At 40.0% G+C, this 25127-nt stretch overlaps 1 protein-coding gene across 1 annotated transcript; it reads left to right on the top strand.

Moving 5' to 3' along the window:
• Positions 1–1433: 1433 nt before the first annotated feature.
• Positions 1434–9428, top strand: LOC103938711 (plasma membrane ATPase 4). Its single transcript, XM_009348737.3, has 16 exons — positions 1434–1590; positions 4369–4488; positions 4649–4885; positions 5303–6064; positions 6175–6297; positions 6392–6496; positions 6599–6743; positions 6837–7001; positions 7095–7333; positions 7437–7469; positions 7565–7646; positions 7733–7893; positions 8003–8176; positions 8261–8443; positions 8534–8715; positions 9030–9428. Exons 1-16 carry the CDS (start codon positions 1531–1533, stop codon positions 9124–9126), a joined length of 2868 nt encoding a protein of 955 aa, XP_009347012.2. The 5' UTR covers positions 1434–1530; the 3' UTR covers positions 9127–9428.
• The last annotated feature ends 15699 nt before the right edge of the window (positions 9429–25127 follow it).

Below are 25127 nucleotides of genomic sequence, written 5' to 3'. Positions count from 1 at the left end.
GAACCATATTTCCAACACGTCTCAAATCCCAAGCCTACTCTTTAGAGTATATGATCAACTACTACCCCAAGTGCACCTTTCACCATATACACACACGTCCCAGAGTTAGAAGCAGAGAAACTGCCATTGCGGATTTCCAATTGGTGTTAAATCCTTCACATGTCAGCAAGCACTGGGATGGACCATTTTATTGGGTGTGTCGCCTCGCAAGGGTGGGTCAGAACCCCAAGGCAATCCCTATCACAAAACAATTAAAGAATCATCATCACCCACAGCAGCAGCAGCAACGGCAACCGACAAGTCACCGGTGATCAGAGAAAACAGTCTAAAATACTAAGATATAAAACTTGGTTACGACGTTATAACTTTCTTTTCACATAACATTATTATGTTATTAGATTATAATTTTCGTTTAATTTAACATTATATTAGTAGACTCTGATGTTAAGGTGATGGGAAAATTTATTATATGAAAGAGTTATTATTTTGTTTACGTAACAATTTTAAGTAATATAATTAGTCCATGTATTAGTATATGAGTAGATGACAATATTTCAAAATAAAGACATGTCATAATTGATAACACCATATTCAACGTGGCACGCGAGCAAAAATTATTTTGAAGTATCATCTAGTATTATTTAACTTTAATTTTTTTATCATTATTATATAGATTACATAGAGGTAATATATTTTAAACTACCTAATGGTATGTTTAAGTACTTGAAAACGAGGGAGGTCACAAATTCATGGGAACGAGAAAAATAAATAGGATTTGAATCAACTAATCTCTCCTAGTTAATATGATTCATAATTTTCACGTATTGGAATTAAGAATTTTAAGGTTGAATATACATTTCTTTTATATCATAAGTGTTAGTAAACACATAAGAATCTAAAAATTTGAATGATTACAATACTCACATTTTAGTAAACATATTGAAGTCAATCATCCTAATGAATCGAATTTTTGTTCTACATAAGTAAACATGTTATTTGTTAAGAGATGATGATTCAAACTTAGTTTACAAGAGAACGAGATGGTACCCTAACATGCAAGACTAAGTTCGAAGATGCATTTTCATAGTGATTCAATCTTTGAATATTGCATATTTAAAAGACGGTGCATAATGATTATTTTAAAATGTTGATAATAATCTCTTTATTTATTAATTTTCTAGAAGTAGAGAAATTGCATAGCATAAACGATGAATTAAAAGTCATACTATAATACGAGAGCAAGGGTGAGGGTCCACTCGGGGACGGGGTTAAACGGCCGGGATCAAATGTGACTTTACATTACCAACCCCCCAAACATTATTAATTTATTCTGACTCATGAGGGGAGGGGGTGGCCTTCCCCGGAGACGTATAAAAATAGAGGCAGCCACAAGCACTCGTTCCCAAGTCTCCCCCTTTGTTTTCTTGGGATTCAGAAATGCCCTTTTAGTATCCTCCTCCTCCTCCTCCTCCTCCTCCGTTGTTGCTAATTAAGCTTATCGCTCAGGTTCTGGTTTAAACTTGTGAAAAGATGGGGAGTACGGACAAGGCTATCAGCCTGGAGGAGATCAAGAACGAGACTGTTGATCTGGTATATTTTTCTTCCTCATCTTCTCAGGAAAATATGGTTCTTGATTTTGTTTGTGGTAGTTTTTTACTTTTTCATGAGTTGGGATTTTGCTTAATCTTTACACCAAAGTGAGTTTACTTGTTGCATGTTCTTAGTTTTCTAGCTGTGTATGCTTTGGATTGATGCCTAGATCTGAATTTATCATGTTCTTACAAAATTGATTCATTCATTTCTGCAAATACTCTCCCTTCATTTGTTTTTGGTTATCTGATGGATTTTATATAAACTCTCTCTCTCTCTCTCTCTCTCTCTCTCTGCTGTGCGGCTTTTACTTAAGAAATTATCTTTTGTGAAACGGATTCGCTGCTACGTACTTCAGAGATTAACTTTTTGTAAAACGGATTCACTGATACGTAACATCTGTGTCCACTAATATAGCTATGTAAAAATGAAACTATATATTGATCTAGAACGTCATAGTGACACTAAATTTATTCCATATAAATCATTTCTTTTCTTCTCTTATCACAGAAACGTTCCCTGTCAATACAGTTTGTTCTAACTCTCTCTCTCTCTCTCTCTCGCACCGGTGTTTGTTTGCTTTTAGGGATTCGAAGTACTTTTCCGTGGTACTTTGGGCTTTTCCTGTTCGAGGAATTCTCTTCTTTTTTATCTCAAAACTCTTAAACCGTTTCCCCTGTGATAACTCTCACATCCACCCTCTTTCCTGACACCATTTGATTTATAAAACACCCATTTTTTATTTTATTTTTTTGGTCAAACTACCGATCTGTTAGATTATAGTTTGATTAGAAAGACGACGAAGTTCAAATGTTAGGTTAGAGAGACGACGGAGTTCGAATCCCGTTGTGGTGCAAGAACGACACACATCTATATCACAATAATAGATGACCACTTACAAAACCAACACTTCTAGTTAAACTTTTTCTGTACCCCAGTTGCCCTTCTACACTTATGTTGTATACACAAGCGTTTGGGTTTTTCGTATTGGGCGCGTGCAGGTCACGCACAAGTCAGGCTCTTGCCATGTAAAGTTGTGTTGTTCCACTTACAAGAGATTTTTGGAGGTTTTTGGCACATCCCATGTTACATAATTAGAGTATTTTTTATTTTTTGATTCGTTTCAAATATATTAAAAAAATCTCTTCACTTGTATTTTTTATAATAAATAAAAATGAAATATATTATAACTACGTTGGTCAACGCTTTTGTGATTGGCTAGAATCCCTAGGAGGGCAAGAATTTGGATAAATATAAAAAAATTGAGAGGTTTGATTTTCGGGTCATTGTAACCGTTGAAAATCAAAATTCATGATCAGCAATCACCAAGTTGTAACCGATAAAAGGGATTTGGATTCTATTTGGATTCAAATGGTGAGAATTTTAGGGATTCTTATATCGTAGTCATTGATCGTATATTATGTGATCAGAAATTATTTCAAATTTTATTATTTAAAATTAAATATAAATAATATTTAACGAAAACTGATTACACAATATACGATGAACGATCATGATGTGAGGATCTCTAAAATTCCCACAAAAAGGATTGGGAGAGAATCCTCATCCCAATAAAAGGCTTGACGTTACTTTTAAAACATAAAAGATTTCCTTTGAGATTTGATTCAAAAATAAAATCCATTCAATTTCGATTTCAAGGTTAAATTTTGAATGCAATGTGATAGATAAGATAATATCTTCTCACCGTTTCTCTCCTTGCGAATTTGTATTTGGAATTTGGATGTGATAAAGGAGAATGTCCTAATCTACCGCTTTTACGGTTATGTGAACAAAATACTACTATTGGATTTTTTTTTTTTTTTTTTTTTTTGTGTGGGAAAAAACCATATTATTTACATTAAGAGTCTCACAATGAACTAACAATAATTTGGTTCAAATTCGCTTTTGGCGAAAATTAAACCTAAGATCTCAAACTTACTAGTAAAGAAAAATATCAATGGACCGTAGTACTAAGTAGCTAATTTTCAATACTACTATTGGATTATATGTAATTGGATAAGTTGGTCACTTAATTGGTGTGTCATTCACTTTAAACAGTAATTGTGGTAGATTAAAACCTTTCTCTTAGATAAAATAAAGGACAAAATAAATTAAAGGGGACAAAATAAATTAAAGGAGAGTAGCAAAAGTGTGAAGAAAGAGAAAATGCGTACAGGAAAATCATATTTATGTCTAAAATCTATATCTTCAAACTTGTTTGCCTTATATCTCTTATTTCTTTTATTTTCCAATTATTATTATTTTTGGTAGCTGGCTTGATTTGAATTGTAGTACGCATTTATTTTTGTGGGATCTACTAATCTAGTAATGTATAGAAATCTCTCACATGTGGACCTCAAGCCCTATGGTTTAAAGAATGTCAAGCAAATGAACTAGCTTATATACTTTGAAAAAAAAAAAAAAAAAAAAAAAAAAAGAACTGGCTATACTTTATGTGCATGTTACATGTTCACTGAGATGTGATTCCCCGACAGTTTGCCAACAGTTCATTTGTCAACTTGCAACAGTTATCATTTGGCTGGAATTGTATACTACTTTATATAAATATAAGAAAGCGAAAACTGGAATTGCATCACATTTACTGATCAAATTTCCGAGTTAGTACAAATAATTTGCCGGAACAAAATATTTATATTTAATTTGACTAAATATTTTAACCAAATCATAGTTTTATAGGTGGTGTGTGGTATGTATGAATGCTTGAAATTATAGTGAGCATTATAAGTATTTCTTTCCTAACAATGAGTTGGTTTACAGGAGCGGATTCCGGTCGAGGAAGTGTTTGAACAGTTGAAATGTTCGAAAGAAGGTTTGAGCTCGGAGGAAGGAGCCCAAAGGCTAGAGATTTTTGGTCCCAACAAGCTCGAAGAGAAAAAGGTCATTTTCCTAATAATATAACCAGCTTCTCCGCACGGGCGAGTGCAAGAGACATTTTCCTTTTACTACAACGATTGCATACATTAAATTTTGTTTTTACTAGCTTTTAGTATAGTTTAGTTCATAATATCTAAATATTTGTTACTGATACAATGAACAGGAAAGCAAATTTCTCAAGTTCCTGGGGTTTATGTGGAATCCTCTCTCATGGGTCATGGAAGCTGCAGCCATCATGGCAATTGCTCTGGCCAACGGCGATGGGCAGGCGCCAGATTGGCAAGATTTTGTTGGTATTCTCTGCCTGTTGGTCATCAACTCTACCATCAGTTTTATTGAAGAAAACAATGCTGGAAATGCAGCTGCTGCTCTTATGGCTGGTCTTGCTCCTAAGACTAAGGTAATCCAAATCAAACATTTCAAAAGGGTCCTGGATTTCAGTGGCTTTGTACTCAAGTAACTAACTTTAATTTTAAGGAGCCTTTTCAGCAGTTAAAGAAAACCACATGAATAGTCACTGACGTTAGTTGCACTAGACAAGATAAGGTGGCGTCTATATATGTTGTTTTCTTGTAGCGCAAACATCACCGTTTTTGTTGTGTTAATAGAATCCATTCTCATATGTAGGCTACTAGGGAATCTGGTAACATAATAAGATTTCTAATATTGGCTGCCTAGTGAATGTGGTAACATAATAAGATTTCTAATATTGGCACTCCTAGCGCCATGAGTCTCGACGCTTATCACACAACTATGCACCTCGCTAATTGGAGGCAACAATATAATTCTTATGTATTTGATGGCGATGTATATGTAGGTGCTTAGAGATGGAAAATGGAGCGAGGAGGATGCTGCGATTTTGGTTCCAGGGGACATCATCAGTATCAAATTGGGAGATATCGTCCCAGCTGATGCTCGTCTTCTCGAGGGTGATCCTTTAAAGATCGATCAATCTGCCCTCACAGGAGAATCACTTCCAGTGACCAAGCATCCAGGTGATGAGGTTTTCTCCGGTTCAACTTGCAAGCAGGGTGAAATTGAAGCTGTTGTTATTGCCACCGGTGTCCATACCTTCTTTGGGAAGGCTGCACATCTTGTGGACAGCACTAACCAAGTCGGACACTTCCAGATGGTGCTCACTGCCATCGGGAACTTCTGTATCTGTTCCATTGCCATTGGAATGGTGATTGAAATCATAGTCATGTACCCAATTCAGCACCGCAAGTACAGGAGTGGAATTGACAATCTCTTGGTGCTCTTGATTGGAGGCATTCCCATTGCCATGCCCACTGTCTTGTCCGTGACAATGGCTATTGGTTCTCACAGGCTATCTCAGCAGGGTGCCATCACCAAGAGGATGACTGCCATTGAGGAAATGGCGGGTATGGATGTGCTTTGCAGTGATAAGACAGGAACACTAACTCTTAACAAGCTTAGTGTCGATAAAAACTTGATTGAGGTGTTTGCAAAGGGTGTGGAGAAAGATCATGTCATTCTTCTAGCTGCAAGGTCATCCAGAACTGAAAACCAGGATGCCATTGATGCTGCTATGGTTGGAATGCTTGCCGACCCAAAGGAGGTATAAATCATTTCCAACTTTTCTTGTATGCCCTATAATTGATTCTTTATTAATTCTGGGACGGAATTTTCAATGGATATGCTCATCTTAATGAATTCATTTATACGCAGGCCCGAGCTGGTATTAGAGAGGTGCACTTCTTACCATTTAATCCCGTTGACAAGAGAACTGCTTTGACTTACATTGATTCCGATGGAAACTGGCATAGAGCAAGCAAAGGTGCCCCTGAGCAGGTACTTCTGTGTTTCCTATGGTTACCCCGTGCATTACATTATTGAAAGGTAAGCGTTCATACTCACAGACTAATGAATTGATTTCTGTAATTAGATTTTGGACCTCTGCCTCTGCAAAGAAGATTTCAAGAAGAAGGCTTTTACCATTATTGACAAATATGCTGAACGTGGGCTTCGGTCATTGGCTGTTGCTAGACAGGTTTTATACTCAACCTTGACGTTTTTAGCATCTCTTGCACTTTTTTCAGTTTTATAAGAAGTAGAGCACCGGCTTATAATTGTGATTGGTATATGTTTACAGGAAGTGCCTGCGAAAACAAAAGAAAGTTCTGGTGGTCCATGGCAGTTCGTTGGATTGTTGCCTCTTTTCGACCCTCCAAGACATGATAGTGCAGAAACCATCCGCCAGGCTCTTAACCTTGGTGTAAATGTTAAGATGATTACTGGTAAATCGGTTAATATTCAACCTACTTTAATGGCTTCATTCTTATTTTGTGTGTGGTTGTGCTTACTTGCTGTCGCCGTTTCTGTGTCTGCAGGCGATCAACTTGCCATTGCCAAGGAAACTGGTCGGAGACTTGGAATGGGAACAAACATGTACCCATCTGCTTCCTTACTTGGTCAACACAAGGATGCAAGCATCGCTGCCCTTCCTATTGAAGAGTTAATTGAGAAGGCTGACGGGTTCGCTGGAGTGTTTCCAGGTGAATACTTTTGAGCAGTGATTGATTAGAGGGTTTCTCTGTTTTCTAATACGGAAAGTGATTTTTTCTTACACATCTTCTTGCTTCTTGTAGAGCACAAATACGAAATTGTGAAGAAGTTGCAGGAAAGAAAGCACATTTGTGGAATGACTGGAGATGGTGTCAATGATGCCCCTGCACTGAAGAAGGCAGATATCGGAATTGCTGTTGCTGATGCTACAGATGCTGCACGAAGTGCTTCCGACATTGTTCTTACAGAACCCGGATTGAGTGTCATCATTAGTGCAGTGTTGACCAGTAGAGCTATTTTCCAGAGAATGAAGAATTACACTGTTAGTTTTCCTGCCTTTCTCATCAAAAGACCACTCTGATCGAACAGTTTATGATGGAAAGTCTAACGTTTTCCTCCTGTTTTGTTTTCTTTGTCTTTTGCAGATCTATGCAGTTTCTATCACCATTCGTATTGTGGTAGGTAAATAGTGGTGGTTTAACAATTTGTGGTTTCTCTCCCTAATCAAGTCTTTATCTAATTTTTTTTATTTATTTTTTGGCATACATTGCAGTTCGGTTTCATGTTCATTGCTCTCATATGGAAGTTCGACTTCTCACCCTTCATGGTTTTGATTATTGCCATATTGAACGATGGTAAGTTTTTAGGAAGCGAACTGTCAAATAGTATATGATATATATTTATGTGACTGCTGACACCATGCACTCGTTAAATTTTGAAGGCACAATTATGACAATCTCAAAGGATAGAGTAAAGCCATCTCCCCTGCCTGATAGCTGGAAATTGAAAGAGATTTTTGCTACTGGGATTGTGCTTGGAGGTTACTTGGCACTGATGACTGTTATCTTCTTCTGGTTAATCAAAGAAACCGACTTCTTCTCTGTAAGATGATCTTTATTATGCTTTTCTCTTTTCTGTCCATCATTTTTTTTTTCAGAAACTTTCATGAAGTTCAGTTCCCAATATGCATTTTCTGCTCATTATTTTGCAGGACTCATTTGGTGTAAGATCCATAAGGGAGAAACCTGAGGAACTAATGGCTGCCTTGTACCTGCAAGTGAGTATTGTGAGCCAGGCCCTCATTTTTGTGACTCGATCCCGTGGCTTCTCCTTTATGGAACGACCTGGAATGCTTCTAATGAGTGCTTTCATGATCGCGCAACTGGTAAGAGGAATGCCGCTTATATCCTCTCTTAAATAAGCAAGTTTTTATAGAAGTTATAGAAAGCTGAAGATTACCCGTCTTCAGGTTGCAACTTTGCTAGCAGTATATGCCAAATGGGGTTTCGCAAAAATACACGGAGTTGGTTGGGGATGGGCTGGTGTCATCTGGATCTACAGCATTGTATTCTATTTCCCACTAGACTTTATGAAATTCACTATTCGGTATATCTTGAGTGGAAAGGCGTGGCTCAACTTGCTAGAGAACAGGGTAAATCTTTGTTCTTTCGAATAGAAGGTGAAATCGTTTAGTTTGATCGGTGAAGTCAAAGTTTTCTAATGATTTATCCTACTGTAACAGACTGCCTTTACCACCAAGAAAGATTATGGAAAAGAAGAAAGAGAAGCTCAATGGGCTCATGCTCAAAGGACACTTCACGGTCTCGAAGCACCGGAATCTTCTAGTATCTTCAATGACAAGAACAGCTACAGAGAGCTGTCTGAGATTGCTGAGCAGGCCAAGAGACGAGCCGAAATTGCAAGGTAAGCTACCATTCAGAATTTCAAATGTTACCTACAGGAAACAATTCATTTCCCAATTCCTGTTACATAACATCACTTTCAAAGTTATATGAATGATGGGTAATGTTCTCTTGTTAGAAATCTGGCAAGTTATGTTGCCATATTGTAAATTTGGACCATACTACGAGCTCAGTAGTCCAGATTGACAGCCTAGCAACATGTTGACATAACTTGTCACATATTCTGGCAAGAAAACGTTTTCCTATAAATGACAGTATCTTCCTGTGTGTGATCGGTTTATTGAAACCAAATATCTTGTTAATTTGTGGTTGTAGACTTCGGGAGCTTCACACTCTCAAGGGACATGTGGAATCAGTGGTGAAGCTGAAGGGCCTGGACATTGACACAATCCAGCAGCATTATACAGTGTAACAATCCAGAACAAACGCCACCTGGGAAAGAAAGGGCCGGAGTTCAACAATGTAACAAAGTAATGAGGAGAGATAGAGGAAGAAAGAAAGACAAATCGAAAGCAGGCCTAATTAGTTATACATTTCTAGATATGTTGGAGAGCATGTCTGTGCTATATATAAAACTCTCCTTCGTTTTATATTTGCATTCTAATGTATTTCAAGTGCAAGATAAAGGGTTGTATTTGGTTTATTTTTGCTCGTCTAAGGGGCCAAACAATGTCCTGCAGTTTTCTAGTCATAATCTACTTGCTATCTTTCTTTGATAGTGTGCACCATTTTTCTATCCACTCTTTTAGCGTTTATCTAATGCAGGATGTGAGATAGCATTAGAACGCTGATGGCACAACCCTCGGATGCTGACCATGTTCGTTCAAGCGCTCTGACATTCTGTACTATTCCTGCATTAGAGAACAATTGCTCACTCTTCTGCTAATACCATAGCAGGCCTGTTGTCTATCACTTTTGAATTGCATGGAAACAATTATAACCACTGTTGTAAAAATCTCTGCCTAACGCCACCTAGGCCCTAGTCACCGCCTAGGTGCTAAGCGGCTAATCACCGCCCCAATTAATGCCTAGGCTTTTGAAAATTAAGAAAGGGCACTTAAACTTGCTGAGGCACCAACCTAGGTTGCCTAGGCACCTGCCTAGACCCGCCAAGGCACCCGCTAAGGTTGCAACTCACTTAGACAGAAAATAAATAACTTACATTTTGAATTTTTTTTTATTTTTAAAAACTGTAAGAAACTTGTTGAATACTTAAATAAACACACATTATAGGCTTCTTCAAATACTTCATAATATATATATCATTCTATTTTGTAGTCTATGATGAAATTATATATATTTGAAGTATAAACACACTTATTTACATGAAATATTATAGATTTACTTAAATCCACCTAGTCCGTCTAGGCGCCCTCCTAGTCTCCGCCTAGCCGCCAGGCCCCAACCCTTCTCTCGACTAGCGCCTAACGTCTTTTAGAACCTTGATTATAACAGGAGAGTCTGACTATTTGGTAGAGATAACTTCGAACCAAAGATTTACCTTGTTCTCTAGCAAGTTGAGCCAAACCTTCCCCCTACAATGGATGGCGAATTTCATCCATTCTGGTGGAAAATAGAAGACGATGCTATAAATCCAGTTGACACCGGCCCATCCCAACCAATGCTGTGTATTCTTGCAAAACCCCAGTTGGCACAAACATCATCATCTGTCTATCCCATGTATAAAAAACTCGTTGTATTTAAAAGAAGATTTATGTGGCATTGTTCTTACCAGCTGCACGATAATGAAAGCACTGACTAAAAGCATTCCAGGGCGTTCCATTAGTTTCTAAGGACTCTCTTATGGATCTTACACCAAATTTTTCCTCCAAAACCATGAGCAGAGAATGCATATTGAAAACTGAACATGACAGTTTATATAAAAAAGATGGACAGAATAGCATAACGAAGATCATCTTACAGAAAACAAATCGTTTCTTTGATAACCACCGAGAGTAATCCCGGTAGCAAAAATCTTTGCATAAACATGTTGCTTACAAACTTTAGAGCAACTCAAAAAGGCTATTTATAACTTTTTGGCTAGATAATTTTAATAAGAAAACCAAGAAAATCTAGTTTCAAGATACTCTTACGGAGGAGGAGAGAGAATTTAACAAAATAAATAAACATGCTACTCATAAGTTGTAGACCTTCTCAAAGAGGCTCTTCTTTTGCATCTTGCCAAGGTATTTCAACAAGAAATCCAGTAAAGTATAGCTCCAAGAGACTCTTTAAATGGCTCTTAATTAACAAAATGAATAGTCACTTCACCTCGCTGATGGCAGAAGGAAGACGAGAGACACAATAACAAAAGCTAAACTTTAAAAGAAGCATCAAAATTCTCCAACTTTTTAACCCTCAAGGGTTTGTTAACATAAAGTGTGATCAGAGATGTTAAGTTCAACTAACAAACTAAAATAGTTTTTCAACACTGTTCGCTAGTGTAGATATGTAAATTTTGTTGCATACAAATGATGTATCACAAAGCTCCATGTGGCGCATGACTCATCACAAATGGACAAGTCATCAATGACATGTGGCACAAATCAAAGCAAATGAAGGATAAAACCTTCCCAAAAATCGGCACAAGGGAGAAACACCCTTTAAATTCGGCAAAAGGGTTTAGATTGGTACTAAAACCGGAAAGAAAGTTAAGGCATCTTCATAAAACAAGCAAGAATAGAAGATTGCTCACAAAATAGACAAGGCCTCATAATTTCGGCCAAGGGAGTAAAGTGGCTGAAATTAAGACACAAACGTGCCTAAATTCCCCCATGGACAAATTAGGACATAAATCAAAGCCAAATCCACCCAAAGGCAAGTTTTGAGAAGCCTATAAATACAAGGTCCTCCCACAAGCATAAGGGTAAAAAAAAATCTCTACATAGAAGAACCTCTACCAAACCTTGGAAGACTAATATGCTGCCAAAGTTCTCTTCGAAGAACATTCAACCAAAGCCGAAGCACTTCCTTGAAGAATCAATAAGCGCTTGTGCCGATTCCTTCAAGACTTTGTTGCAAGCTTATAAATATGTAGCAACGTTTGTTTCAAGATCAAGTCGCCAAGACCTTTGAAGCAATGAAATCCCGCATTAAACACTACCTTTGCCGCATCCTTGAGGTGAAGATCATCCACACATTGTTTTCAAACTCAAAACTTGAAGCAATCGTTCAACTGTTCATCTAAGATTAAGTCATCACGACCCTCGGATCAACAATCACGCATTTACATCAAATTTGAAGACTGAATCAGAGAAAAAGTTGTAAATAGAGATTGTAACCTACAAATTCAAATCAATACAAATCTACTTTGTACACGTGTTCTCGTTTCATTTGAACCAGAATTTTCGTGTTTATAAATTTGGCACGCCCAGTAGGACCTCTCTGCCTCTCATCTTTATCTTTAAATCTAGAAAAAAAAAAAAAAAAGCACAAATGGCATTAAGGAAGGATCAAGCTGTTCCTGCTACCAACGCAAAGAAAAAGGGCATCCTTGCCGCAAGTGGTGGCACTTTGGGTGTCACAACCCGAAGCAAGACGAGAACTCTCTCTGCCATGCCTTCCACCCTTCCATCAACTCTGCCAAAGGAGCAAGAGCACCCCAGGCACGAACCTGTGATCACCCTTGCCTCGCTAATGGTGCCAAAGGAAGAAAGCCCGATGAGGTACTCTGAGTCTTTAACTTTTGACACCGACTCAAGCAGCTTATGTCCCGTAGCCATGCAAGTCATGACTACTGGCACAACTTCCATCGAGGAGCAGCTGGCTCAAATGAGTGAAGCAATTACAAGGCTGATAAGGACCGTGGAGGAGAATGACCTGCAAATTTCTATGCTCGTCAACTATCTAGAGGCGCAGCACGACTACAAAGCTGACTCCAAGGTTAACCCACTAAAGGAGGAAACCGACTAAAAGGAAGAGCCTCTGGTAGAGAAAGCCGAAAAGAAGCTGAACCAAGCAACAGAGCTTATAGGATCTCTCTCTATCCAATAACTACTAGAATGATCACTAGCACCATCTAGGCGCAATACCAAGGAAGCTCGCATGACTCTTTGCTGTACTCAAAACCCCACTCCAAGAAGATTGATGCCTTAAGGATGCTAATGGGTTATCAGCCACCAAAGTTCATGCAATTCGATGGAAAAGGCAATCCTAAACAACATATTGACCATTGCATTGAAACTTGCAACAATGCTTGGACAGAGGGAGATTACCTCGTCAAGCAATTCATGCGCTCGTTGAAAGATAATACCTTTGACTGGTACACCGACCTCGAGCCCGAATCCATCAATAGCTGGGACTAGCTTGAAAAGGAATTCCTCAATCGCTTCTACAGCATGTGCCGCACTGTAAGCATGCTGGAGCTGACAAGTACAAAGTAATGGAAGCATGAACCGATCGTTGACTGCATCAACAAATAGTGCTCATTAAGTTTGGGATTGCAAGGATCGACTTTCTGAAACCTCCGCCATTGAGATGTGCGTTCAAGGCATGCATTGAGGTCTACACTGCATCCTCCAAGGCATAAAGCTGAGGACATTTGAGGAACTGGGACTCATTTCAACGACATGAAACTGAGTATCGCTAACCATGGAAAAAAATGAGCTAATCACCGACTTCAAGAAGAACAAGGTGTTCGTTCCGAAGGTAGACAAGATTGGGAAGAAGCCTACCATGGAAGCTTTTACCGTTAACACTACCCTCGTCAAGACCTTCCCTACGCCATCAAGATCTCTTCCAAGAACAAAGCGAATGAGATAAAAAGAGGTGAGCCTTCTCGCACCCAAGATAGGTAAAAAAACACCTTGAAGGAGCTGGAGCAAAAGGCGTATCCTTTTCTGGACTCTGACATGGTTGCAATGCTAAACGATTTGTTGGAGAAAAAGGTGATCGAGTTACCTTAGTGCAAGCGCCCAAAAGAGATGAATCGCGTTAATAATCATAGTTATTGCAGATACCATTGTATCTTGAGCCATCTAGTTGGAAAGTGCTTCATCCTCAAGGAGCTCATCATGAAGCTGGCACAACAAGGGCAGATTGAACACGACCTTGAAGACACAGCAACAATGCATACTACTGCAATTGTGTTTGGTTCATTCGATCCCGTGCCTCTCTAAGTGATACATGATCATTCCCACTCATGCTCAAGCCACACAACACCTTCTACATAACCATCACTGGGGGTAGGTGACCAAAATGCACTTACTAACGATAAAAAGGGGTGGACACTAGTACCCTACAAAAAGACAAAGAAGCCAAGACCATAAGCCGTAAAACCAAAAGTGGAACAAGCGAGAATGCACCGCCACTGCAACAATATAAAGCCCAAGAAAAATGTAAAAGCTACTAAGCTGACATACGCTTGGGAGCCTAAGGAGCAAGAGCCATGCATTCTTGTCTCCTTGCACGAGTACTTCCCAAAGAATTTCTTCCAACAGTGCACTACCGCTTCCTGTTACATGGTTGAAATAGAGATAGAATAGCCATTAAAAGGCAAAGCCATCGTCGTCAAGGAAGAGAAAACTCCCACGCTTGAAGAAAGCCTGGGGTCATACTTTAGCATCGATGAGGCGTTACGATTACTCAAGGAGATGCGTAGAGCACTAATATCGGTTTTGGGGAGTCCCAACGACCACGAAGTGCAAGAAAGTAATGACAAAGGCTTGGAGCTTCAGCCATATGAGTACACTACATGTTGTGCCACCCATGATGCAATCACCTTCAATGAAGAAGACTTGCTGCTAAGGTCAAAGCCTCACAGCCGTCCTCTTATCGTCTCTAGATACATGAAGGAGCATAAAGTCAACCACATGCCAAAGTCAACAATGACTGCAATCGACATCAAGGTGGGTAAACTTACCCGAAGCCGTTTACTAATCCAAGGTTTCAACCAATGAGGGCAAAGAGCGATGGGCATGGTCCGCGTCGAGATAACCATTTGCGAACTCAAGTCGAACACGATATTCCATGTGATTAACGTGAGAACTTCCTACAATTTGCTTTTGGGAAGACCTTGGATCCATGAGAATGGAGTGGTGTCGTCCACCATTCACCAATGCTTAAAATACTACCGAGAAGAAGTGAAGGTGATACAAGGCGACACCAAGCCATTCATTGAAGCCCAATCACATTTCGCGGATGCCAAGTTCTACATGGAAGAAGATACAATGCCAGAAGCTCTTCCAAAAAAGATCAAGTCCACAGGCAAAGCCGCGTCATCTTCAAGCAAAAACGATGATCCTGCTAAGCCCGCAACAACCAATGGGAATGTGACGCCCTCAAAAGGATCAAACACACCCGTCTTTCTATACATCCCGATGTCGAGAAGAAAGAGTGGGCAATCCCCATTCGAAACAAGCAAAGTTGACATATAGCTGCACAAAGACGACATAAAACTGCTCAAGGCAAATGCAATTTTACCTCTGACACAGCTAGGCGATGCTAAATCTCAAAACCACCGCAAGGCTTCGTACAACCCTTACCAAGAGGGACGGAAGCAAGCTCTCTTCCAACCAAGAGGATCGAAGAAAGCTTCGACCCAAACGCCTACAAACTCATGTCAAAGGCTGGGAACGATTTCACTTCCTCTTCAAATCTGAAGAAGAATGCAAACATCGTCAACGATAAAGAATGTGACCTTATTGAGACTCAAAAGAGGTTGAAGGAGCATGGTTACGGAGTTGACAATAACAACGCTGGACTTGGCTCCACACCAAATACACCCGTGAAGATTTCAAGAAAAGAAAAAAATGCTAGCGCTCAACACATCAGCGTACGCGTTGGACGAAATAAAGAAGAGCCTAAACCCACCCCTCGAACATCAGTCTTCGATGGGTTGAATTGTTCAAAACCCAGAATTTCGGCACTTGATCACATTGAAGGTTAAGAATGAACTTTCCTCTTCAAACAACTTAACATGCCAACACCCCAAAGCTCTGTCTTTGAAAGGTTGTCAAAACCTATGAAACAAAGCAACACGGCTAGCTCTCCTCCGCGACGGTCTGCCTTGGAAAGACTTGTAGAGACTAAGAAGACTTATAGGAAGAGGAAGACAGTGCCAAAGGAAGAAAAGCTCAATTCCTTTAAGGATGAAGCGCCAAGTAACCTTACAAGTTGACATAAGAGGACAACTAAAGGTAAAGAAGTGCACCATCATCCACATTAGCCAATCTTTACTCTAACAAGCCCAAGTAGACAACACTGAAGAGGAGGTCCAAGACGTTTTCCACATCCTGATCCAAGAAGACGAAGAAGACGAGGTTCTCGAGGAGGATGTTACTGTTGTGCCACCACAACTCGAAAACTAGGGGAGGGGGCAAGCCACAATTGATGATCTCAAGGAGCTCAACCTAGGCATAAGCGAGGAACCAAAGCCTATCTTTGTAAATGCACTACTAAGTGCAAATGAGATCGAGGAGTACTACTAACTGCTCTTGGAGTACAAAGACGTCTTTGCTTGGAACTATAAGGAAATGCCCGGCCCTGACCCTACCATTATCTTGCATCATCTGGCAGTCAAGCCTGGAATACAACCTATAAAGCAAACTCAAAGACGCTATCAATTTGAACTCATCCCACAAATTGAGGCCTAGATTGACAAGCTAATCGAAGCATGCTTCATTCGAGAGGTGCAATACCCTAAGTGGATCTCTAACATCGTCATTGTCCTTAAAAAATCTGGACAAATACGTGATTGTGTAGACTTCCGAGACCTCAACAACGCTTGCCCAAATGATGACTTTCCCTTGCCAGTCATTGAAATCATGGTGGAAGCAACCACTGGCCACAAAGTGCTATCATTCATGGATGACTCATCTGGGTACAATCAAATATGCATGGCTCCCGAAGACCAAGAACTAATAGCCTTTCGCACCCCAAAATGTATCTATTGTTACAAGGTAATTCCCTTTGGTTTGAAGAACGCTGGAGCCACATATCAACGCGCCATGTAGAAGATCTTCAACGACATGCTATACAAAAACATAGAATGTTACGTAGATGACATAGATGTCAAGACCAATAAGAGATCCGATCACTTGAAGGATTTACGAATGGTGTTCGACAAACTATGACACTACAACCTTAAGATGAAGCCGTTAAAATGTGCATTTGGCGTCACCTCTGGGAAATTCCTTGGCTTTATTGTCAAGCACTGTGGCATTGAAGTGGACAAGTCAATTAAGGCCATTCAAAGCATACCCGAGCCAAGGAATCTACATGAGTTGAAAAGTCTACAAGGACAGCTTGCCTTCATAAGACACTTCATTTCCAACCTCGCCGGATGTTGTCAACCCTTCAGTCAACTCATGAAGAAAGACGCTCCATTCGTATGGGATGACGTTAGCCGCAATGCCTTCGAAAGCATAAAAAAGTACCTATCAAGCCCACCTATCGTGGGAGCTCCCATGCCTGGAAAGCCGCTCATCCTATACATTGATGCATAAGAAGGTTCCATTTGAGCACTTTTAGTGCAAGAAAATGAAGGCCAGAAGGAAAGAGCACTTTATTACCTAAGTAGAACCCTTACTAAGGTTGAGCTTAACTACATCCTAATAAAAAAGATGTGCCTTGCCTTAGTCTTTGCTGTCCAAAAGCTCAGACACTACATGCATGCTTACACCATCTACTTGATTACCAAAGCTGACCCTTTCAAATATGTCATGTCCAAACCAGTTTTGACGGGACGACTAGCAAAATGGGCATTGCTTCTTAATCAATACGAGACCATCTACGTTCCAGCTAAAGCCATCAAGGGACAAGCACTAGCAAACTTACTTGCCGATCATCCAATCCCAGTCAACTGGAAAATCTCAGATGACTTGCCTGACGAGGAGGTGTTCTACGTCGACATCTTTCCGACATGGACAATGTTCTTTGACGGATCTGCACGAAAAGACGGAGTGGGGGCAGAAGTAATATTCATGCCACCACAAAGACAAATACTACCTTATTCATTCCAGCTAAACAAGTTATGCTCCAACAATGTCGTTGAATACCAAGCACTAATTATCGGACTCTAAATGGCGATCGACATGGAAATCACAACGCTAGAAGTGTATGGGGACTCCAAGCTCATAATCAATCAACTATTGACTGAATATGAGGTGAGGAAAGATGATCTCTTCCCATACTTCCGGTTAGCAACTAAAATATTACGAAAGTTTGAGGCCGTAATGCTAGAACATGTGCCAAGAAAAGAAAATCAAATGGCAAACTCTCTCGCTAACTTAGCCTCAAGTATGGCGCTAGGAGAAGATGAAGATGCAGACATGCCAGTTTGCCAAAGATGGGTAATCCTGCCTGTCATTGAAATGCTACTGGATGATACAAAGAGTGGAGATAGCAGTTGATCGACTACTTGGAGCATGGAAAGCTTACAGACGATCCTAGACACCGTTTTGAAATATGTCGACGAGCACCTCGCTTCCTCTACTACAAAGGAACACTCTACCGACGCTTTTTTGAATGAGTACTTCTAAGATGCCTAGGTAAAGAAGAAATTAATCAAGCCATGGAAGAAGCACACTCAGGCGTATGTGAAGCACATCAATCTAGACCAAAGCTGCACTTCCAGCTTAAAAGGATGGGCTAGTACTGGCCAAGCATAGTGAATGATTGCCTGGAACACGCCAAAAGGTGCCAAGCCTGTTAATTCCACGCCAACTTCATACATCAACCGCCTGAGCCATTACACCCTACTGTTGCTTCATGGCCATTTGATGCATGAGGATTGGATGTCGTTGGACCAATTGCACCAAAATTATCTGCCGAAGAGGCCTACATCCTAGCCGCAATGAATTACTTCTCCAAGCGAGCTAAAGCCGTACCCCTAAGGAAAGTCGAAAAGGAAACTGTCGTCCGTTTCATCAAAGAGCATATCATCTATCAATATGCTACATCATCACCGACAACGAAAAATAGTTCTCCAACCGACTCGTGGACAAGCTCTGCGAGAAATACAAGTTCAAGCATCATAAGTCTTCCATGTATCATGTTCCGGCCAACAGTCTTGCAGAAGCATTCAACAAAATGCAACCTCTTAAAAAAAGGTGATCAGCCAAATAATGAGAGTCTGGCACTAAAGAATAAATGAAGCACTTTGGGCATATAGGACAACACATAGGACTCATACCCAAGCTATGCCTTATTCTCTCGTATATGGCGTAAAAGTTGTTCCATCACTTGAAAGTCAGATCCCCTCACTAAGGATGGCTATAGAAGAAGGCTTGACTGAAGAGGAAAACACAAAGTTGCAACTTCAAGAGTTGGAATCACTCGATGAAAGGAGGCTTGGAGCTCAACAACACTTGGAATACTACCAAGCATGGCTATCCAAGGTGTTCAACAAGAAGGTTCACCCAAGATCTTTCCAAACTAGAGATCTTGTCTTTAGCATTACAATGGCCCATCATCACAATTCACAAGACAAAAAGCAAGTTCACATTAAAGTGGGATGGACCTTATGTAATACAAGAGATCTACACCAACGGTGCCTACTTAATCATGGCGGAATATGGCTTGAAGATCGGCCCCATTAATGGAAGATTCTTGAAGCGATACTACCCTTAAGGCAAACACTCAATGCTCCTCACATGCACGAGCCTAAATTGTAAACGGCACAACACTCTTCGCCTACATGAGTCTAAATTGCAACCGACACTAAATGACACACAACACTCTGATAGGAGCATATTTATGCGACTTTGTTAGTTTAATTCCTTGCATTTAGTGAGTAAGTTTCTATTTATTATAGTAATTTAATTTATTTTCGTGTGTTTGTAGGTCCAATTGACTAAAGTGGCAAGAAAAGGCAATTTGGAGCATTTTAGAGCAGTTTAAGGCTTGGAATGGATAGCACATGCATGGAGCAAGGTGGATGGACAAATTGAAGTTCAAGAAGGGCTAGGAATATGCTAAAGAGTTGAAGAAATTAATTCAAGACTTGGAAGACAAGGAATCAGCTACAAAGAAGGAAACATTATCCAAGTTACCTTATTTTGACTAAGTCAATCCTAATGTTTTCTTACTTATGTTTCAGCTGCCAAGAGGATCCCTAATTATATTGGGACACTTAAATATATGTTCTAGAAGGCCTAAATCCTATCCCTAAAGAGGATGCTGCACTTATCACTTTTCTTGCCGTGCAAGACATGCTACTTATATTCATAAGTAATGGAGGTTGCTAGTCACAATCGTGTTAAGTAAATTCCTGGCAGGAGTATCATGTTGTTCATAGTTACAAATGCCTTGTCAATGCTTATGATTTTCACAAAGCTTAATGATCTTTGATTGTATCTCTATTATGTTGTTCATGTAGGGAACTATTAAAGAATAATTTGGTTGCCGATGCGTTGTCCATCCAATTCAATGACTTAAGGAAAATCTAAGGGTTAATTAGTGCTATTCACGGTTAATCTGGGGTGTTGAGGTTCATGGTTTATTGGAAAAGCAACTGGAAATCAATTTGTATGCAAGTGTGGTATGTGTGGAGAAGGACCCTCTAGCTAGCCAATTACCCATATTTTCCCCCAATTTCATGCCAAACTTGTTTAAGTCTTTAATCTACTTGTCTTTACTTTAAATTCGTTAAAAACTCAATCCCCTTTACTTTGTTGTGTCAAATTAGTTAGAATCTGTCCAAACTTGTGTTTTTAAGTGTTTTGAGTCAAGTTAAAATTAATTTTCATCCAAATCACCCTTTAGTGTCTAGTTTGAGTCTACTTGATTATTTTGTGCTGTTTTGAGTCTCTTTAGTTTGTTTCAAGTTCTTTGAGTCTAGTTAAGTGTTTTTAAGCCTAGTTTTGTGTTTTTGAGTCAGTTTTAAGTAGATTAGCAATCCCTCCTAATCCTCAGCCTAGAATGATCCCTACTTACATCTGTACTACAATTGTCAATAAGAGGGTTTAATTTGTGTGCTATCATATATCACATCACACTCCTTGTTCGCACAAGCTTAAAAAGCGATACCCAACGCTCCTGGCTCGCAAGAGCATAAACTGTGTACGGCAAAACAAAAACAAAAACAAAAACATAAAAAAAAATAAATAAATAAAAGAAAAGAAAAAAAAATCACCATCATAATCACCATTAAAATCGCCAACATCCATCACTCATTTGAGCTACATCATGACTTGACCCCTCCACAACCAAAGGTACGTAGGCAACTTGAAACTTCAAAACTTTAAGTATAGTCACATCACCAACAAAACACAAACACTATGAAGAATAAAGAGAAAATTCAAATATGAATACTTTATTTCTTTAAAGAATTTTTTTTTTTTTTTGGCTACAAAGCCTTATTACAAAAATGAGCAAAGGCAAAGAAGGCTTAAAGCACAAAAATGGAAGACACTACTTGAAAGCTATGTCCCTAAAACTACGGCGACTATCTTCAAGCAAGCCTTCCAAAGTCTTCAAAGTCTTTACGTCGATAGGAGACAAGGTAGGCACTTCCATGGCCGCACCATTCTCTTGCTCTAGCCATAAAATCTCCTCTTGATGCTGGGAAAGTGTAGCTTCCTGCTCTAAGAGAACAACTTGAAGTCGCGATACTTTGGTTTCAAATTGCTCTCGCTCACACACCAATGCTTCTAGCCATGCCTGGACAGAAGCTAAAGAAGTCTCTATAACTTAATCACCTTACGAAGCAGCTTGCTTAAAAGATTGAACTTGGGTAATTAATAAGTCTATTGCTGCAAGTTGTTGAGCTCTAATCTCTGGACTCAATTTCTTCAAGGAAATGGCATGCAAGAAAGCATACTCAGTTGAGGTAGCCATAAGTTCAGCAATCTTGGTTCTTAAGAGCGAGGAATCAACATTAAGATGGTCAATTGCAAAGCAAGCTTTAATAAGTCCTCGTCAAGCAAAGCAAGGTCCTCCAACGGGCACTTGAAAGTACTCTACTTAATATGGCTCTTAAGATCCATGGGCGTGCGAAGCTAATGCGATGGATAAATTGCTCTGTGCCATTAAGGTTCAGCCCCTTCAAAGAGATCTCAGAGCTAGCCGACAAAGGTGTTGGACGTATTATGGGTTTTTGCACACCATCACTTGCACACAACAAGCTTGGGTAACTTGCTAGATTTAGAATGAGTTCTACACCAAGCGGATCCCCAATCTCCTCGGCCATAGGAATATCGCCTCCAAATAACATCTCCATATAGGAATGAACACCCATGTTCTCCAAGTCAAATTAAGGAGGCTCAAACATCTTTTCTTTCTTGAGATAGAAATTTACATTGCTATCATCCAAAGCATCTTTGCACGGTCGCTTATTCAAAACCTGTTGACATTGCAGTAGAACAAGCTCATCTTCGTGCAAATCAACTTCATCGCCCTCCTCTTCAGAAGCATCCAGATGTTGGGAAGATGAGCATAGACTTTGATGAGCTAAAGTCACAGATCTATCTTGCAAAGGCACTGCACTCGCACAATCAAGAGGTGCCAGTTGCACAGGAACCGTAGAATAACCCTCTCTTGGCTTATCATTATGTGAATAAGAAGAATTGGTACCACTTGCTGTCCTTAAGTCAGAGGAACGAAGGTATAAGTCATCTACAAGACATCGCCGCGTTTGAACGAAGATGTGGTCCATCTTCAAGCCGTTACAACTTCTAAAAAGCACTTGCGCCTGTGAATCATTAAGACTCTTTGCAGCAAGCATGCTAGAATACCTCGTCATCAAAGGCCCTGGCTTGACTGGAGTTGGTGAAGAAAGCCCTGGCTTGTCTAAAATTGACGAAGAAAAATGAGTGCCGAAGTACTCACCCAACCAACCTACACATCGTGGTAGGGAAGTACTGCAACACGATCTTCAGTGCTCGCCGAGTTTGAAATAATGCTCAAGCTGTTGTAAATATTGGCTAAGACTAGAATAATAAGACTAAAGGATTCACCTGTAGCCATTTTGCTAGCAACTTTGAAAACTCCGAGACGGATAAGGTTGACGTCGTCTTTGGGGAAAACAAACTTACAAAGCTAACTAGCTAAGAGAGCGGCTAGGTAAGATTCTTCCAAGTGCTTTGGTGCTATGCCAAGATCCTCAAATGCTCTCAACTCAGCAGGAATACGGCGCGCAGGTGGACCAATTACACCTGACAGGATCTGAGTCTCTCTTCGGCTTGGTTGTTTGTTACGGCCACTTTTCTTCGAAGGCCTCTTGTACTTCATGGCATCCCAGTACTAAAATCGAACCCATGAAGAAATCTTTATGCTTGATTTACCTTGAGCCTCCTGGGAAAGCTTGTGATACACCCAAAAAAAATAATGGTAAATCGCAGGTAACCTCATCATAAAATTTCCCCTGGATCGGCAAGCCTCCTATCTTGTGAAGGTCCCAAAGTGAAATCAACATCTCCCATTGAGCTATGTGAAGGGTGTTGGTTATTGAACACCAGTGCTCGAAGAACGCACGAACGACAAAAGGATGGCGATCGTAGCTAAACAAAGATGCGTACACAACGTGATAAAGGCCTACTTTGGTAAGCACATCTTTGGATCGGCTCAAGACATCTTCAAGCCACTCTTAGTAAAACTCAACATAGGCAACTTCCCCAGTAGTCGACAAGGCACTACTTCAAGTCACAGATCTGCTGCGGATGCCATCACCAAGAAGCTCAAACGAAGTCGATGAATTATCATGAACATGATGCGAAGGGTTCAAAACTAGAACCTTTGACGTACATGCCTTATTCTTCGTAGTTGATTGACCAAAGTCCATCACCTCCCAAGACTCTTCAGAAGACCATGACTTGATGTGAATTGAGTTATCTTTTATAGGAAGAACAAGTGCCCTTGGTCTAATCAACGGCGCACAAAGCTTCAATGTTGTTCCCTTATCTCACGAATCACCTTCCTTCATGAGAATGGTGATGGTATTGTTCTTGAAACACTTGAAAAATACCATGGCTGCAACAAAACAAACAAGGCAACATAAGCAAGAGTACGACACGACAAGAAAAGAAAAGAAAAAAGATTTCTTTTTGCTTCGCCAAACAAAAGACGTGCGAGACTAACCTCGTGAGTGTTAGAGGATGATGTTGATGAAGTCGCAGCAGTGAAAGAAATCAGCCACAAAGTTTGATCGAGCACAACAAAGTGAGCAGCGGCAAGGGGCAAGCCAACGTCACCACCAAGGAAAGTTGTGACCAAAAGACACTACACAGAGTTAAAACGCTCTAATCTTTTGCACAACCCCGCAAGGTAAAAGTGACGCACTGTAACAAGCTCCAAGCAGCAATTGCAAGGCATGGCAGTGGCAGCAGCGGCAAGAGGCACGACTACGTCACCACCGAGGAAAGTTATGACCAAAAGCCACTACACATCTTAAAAGTGTTGCAGTCCTTACACTACCCCACACGGTAAAAGTGACGCACGACAACAAGCTCCAAGAAGCAACAACAAGCATGGCAAGCACAGGAGCAAAGAAAACCCACGATTCCAAGCAGCTATGAAGTGCACGGCAAGAGGAGTTGTGTTGTGGAAAAAATATACGCCCAATTGTCCTATATAAGGGTCAATTGCTTCCTAATGCTATAAGGCAAATACATACCCAAATAGAAAATGGAAGTTCAAAACAAGAAAGCACATTCCCACCAAAAGAAGGAAGCAAACTCCAAGCAAGAATATGACAAGTTTTAGCCAATCTGTGCAGGTAGGACGTTTTTGGTGCCAACTTAACTTTCCGGAAGGGTTTTGATGCAAGGCCAATTGGAGAAGGGAGATAAGTGGCTAAGGATCATTGTATCCAAATTTCATAATTTTCCCTAAAGCCAAACATTCCAAGTTTCAAAGTCATTCCCGCTGAAATTGCTTTCCCATCAGGAATTACACAGCTATAGGAAAATGCAAAGTTGAAGGCTTTCCTGATTTTTCCTAGTTATGTGCGATATATGCCTGAAAAGATAAGGGATAAAGCTACGTTTCCATATTTGGTCAGAATTTTCCAAGAAAGAAATCGACCTCAATTGGGCGTGCAAGTCAGATGACGTGTTTCCCAAAACAAAAAAAAAGGAAAGGAGAATTATCTGTTTGTTGTGGGGAATCAAAAAGGGTAAGAAAAATACTTCCCCCTTGTAGAAAATCAAAACAAGGAAGAAAGGCTCCTTCCTTGCCATGGAAAATCAAAATAAGGAAGAAAAAGACTCCTTCCTTGCCGTGGAAAACAAAAGAGGAAAGAAAAATAACCTCTTTGCCATGGGAAAGAAAAAGGGAAAGGAAAATGCACATCCTACTCACTCAAGGGCAAGCGTTAAAACTTTCCAAAACCTTGAAGGAAATCATCAAAAGCTTTCTAACACTTGAAGGAAGTCACCTTCATTACCAAAATTGAAGGGGATTCCTATCGAAGGAAGGAAAACATTTTCCCTACAACCACACGAAAAAATTCAAAATGCACCAAATGTATTTTGTCAA

The sequence above is a fragment of a genome, unplaced genomic scaffold (assembly GCF_019419815.1).
Source record: "Pyrus x bretschneideri cultivar Hongxiangsu unplaced genomic scaffold, Pyrus_bretschneideri_v1 Contig46, whole genome shotgun sequence".
Taxonomy (NCBI): domain Eukaryota; kingdom Viridiplantae; phylum Streptophyta; class Magnoliopsida; order Rosales; family Rosaceae; genus Pyrus; species Pyrus x bretschneideri.
Note: the sequence above shows the minus strand (reverse complement) of the source record. Positions and strands in the feature narration are given on the sequence as shown.

Excerpts from the sequence above, each read along its gene's own strand:
- LOC103938711 (XM_009348737.3), top strand. The coding sequence starts at position 1,531 with ATGGGGAGTACGGACAAGGCTATCAGCCTGGAGGAGATCAAGAACGAG. Across the intron at positions 8,177-8,260 it reads CTTTCATGATCGCGCAACTG|GTTGCAACTTTGCTAGCAGT; the intron begins GTAAGAGGAATG and ends ACCCGTCTTCAG. Across the intron at positions 8,716-9,029 it reads AGACGAGCCGAAATTGCAAG|ACTTCGGGAGCTTCACACTC; the intron begins GTAAGCTACCAT and ends TTGTGGTTGTAG.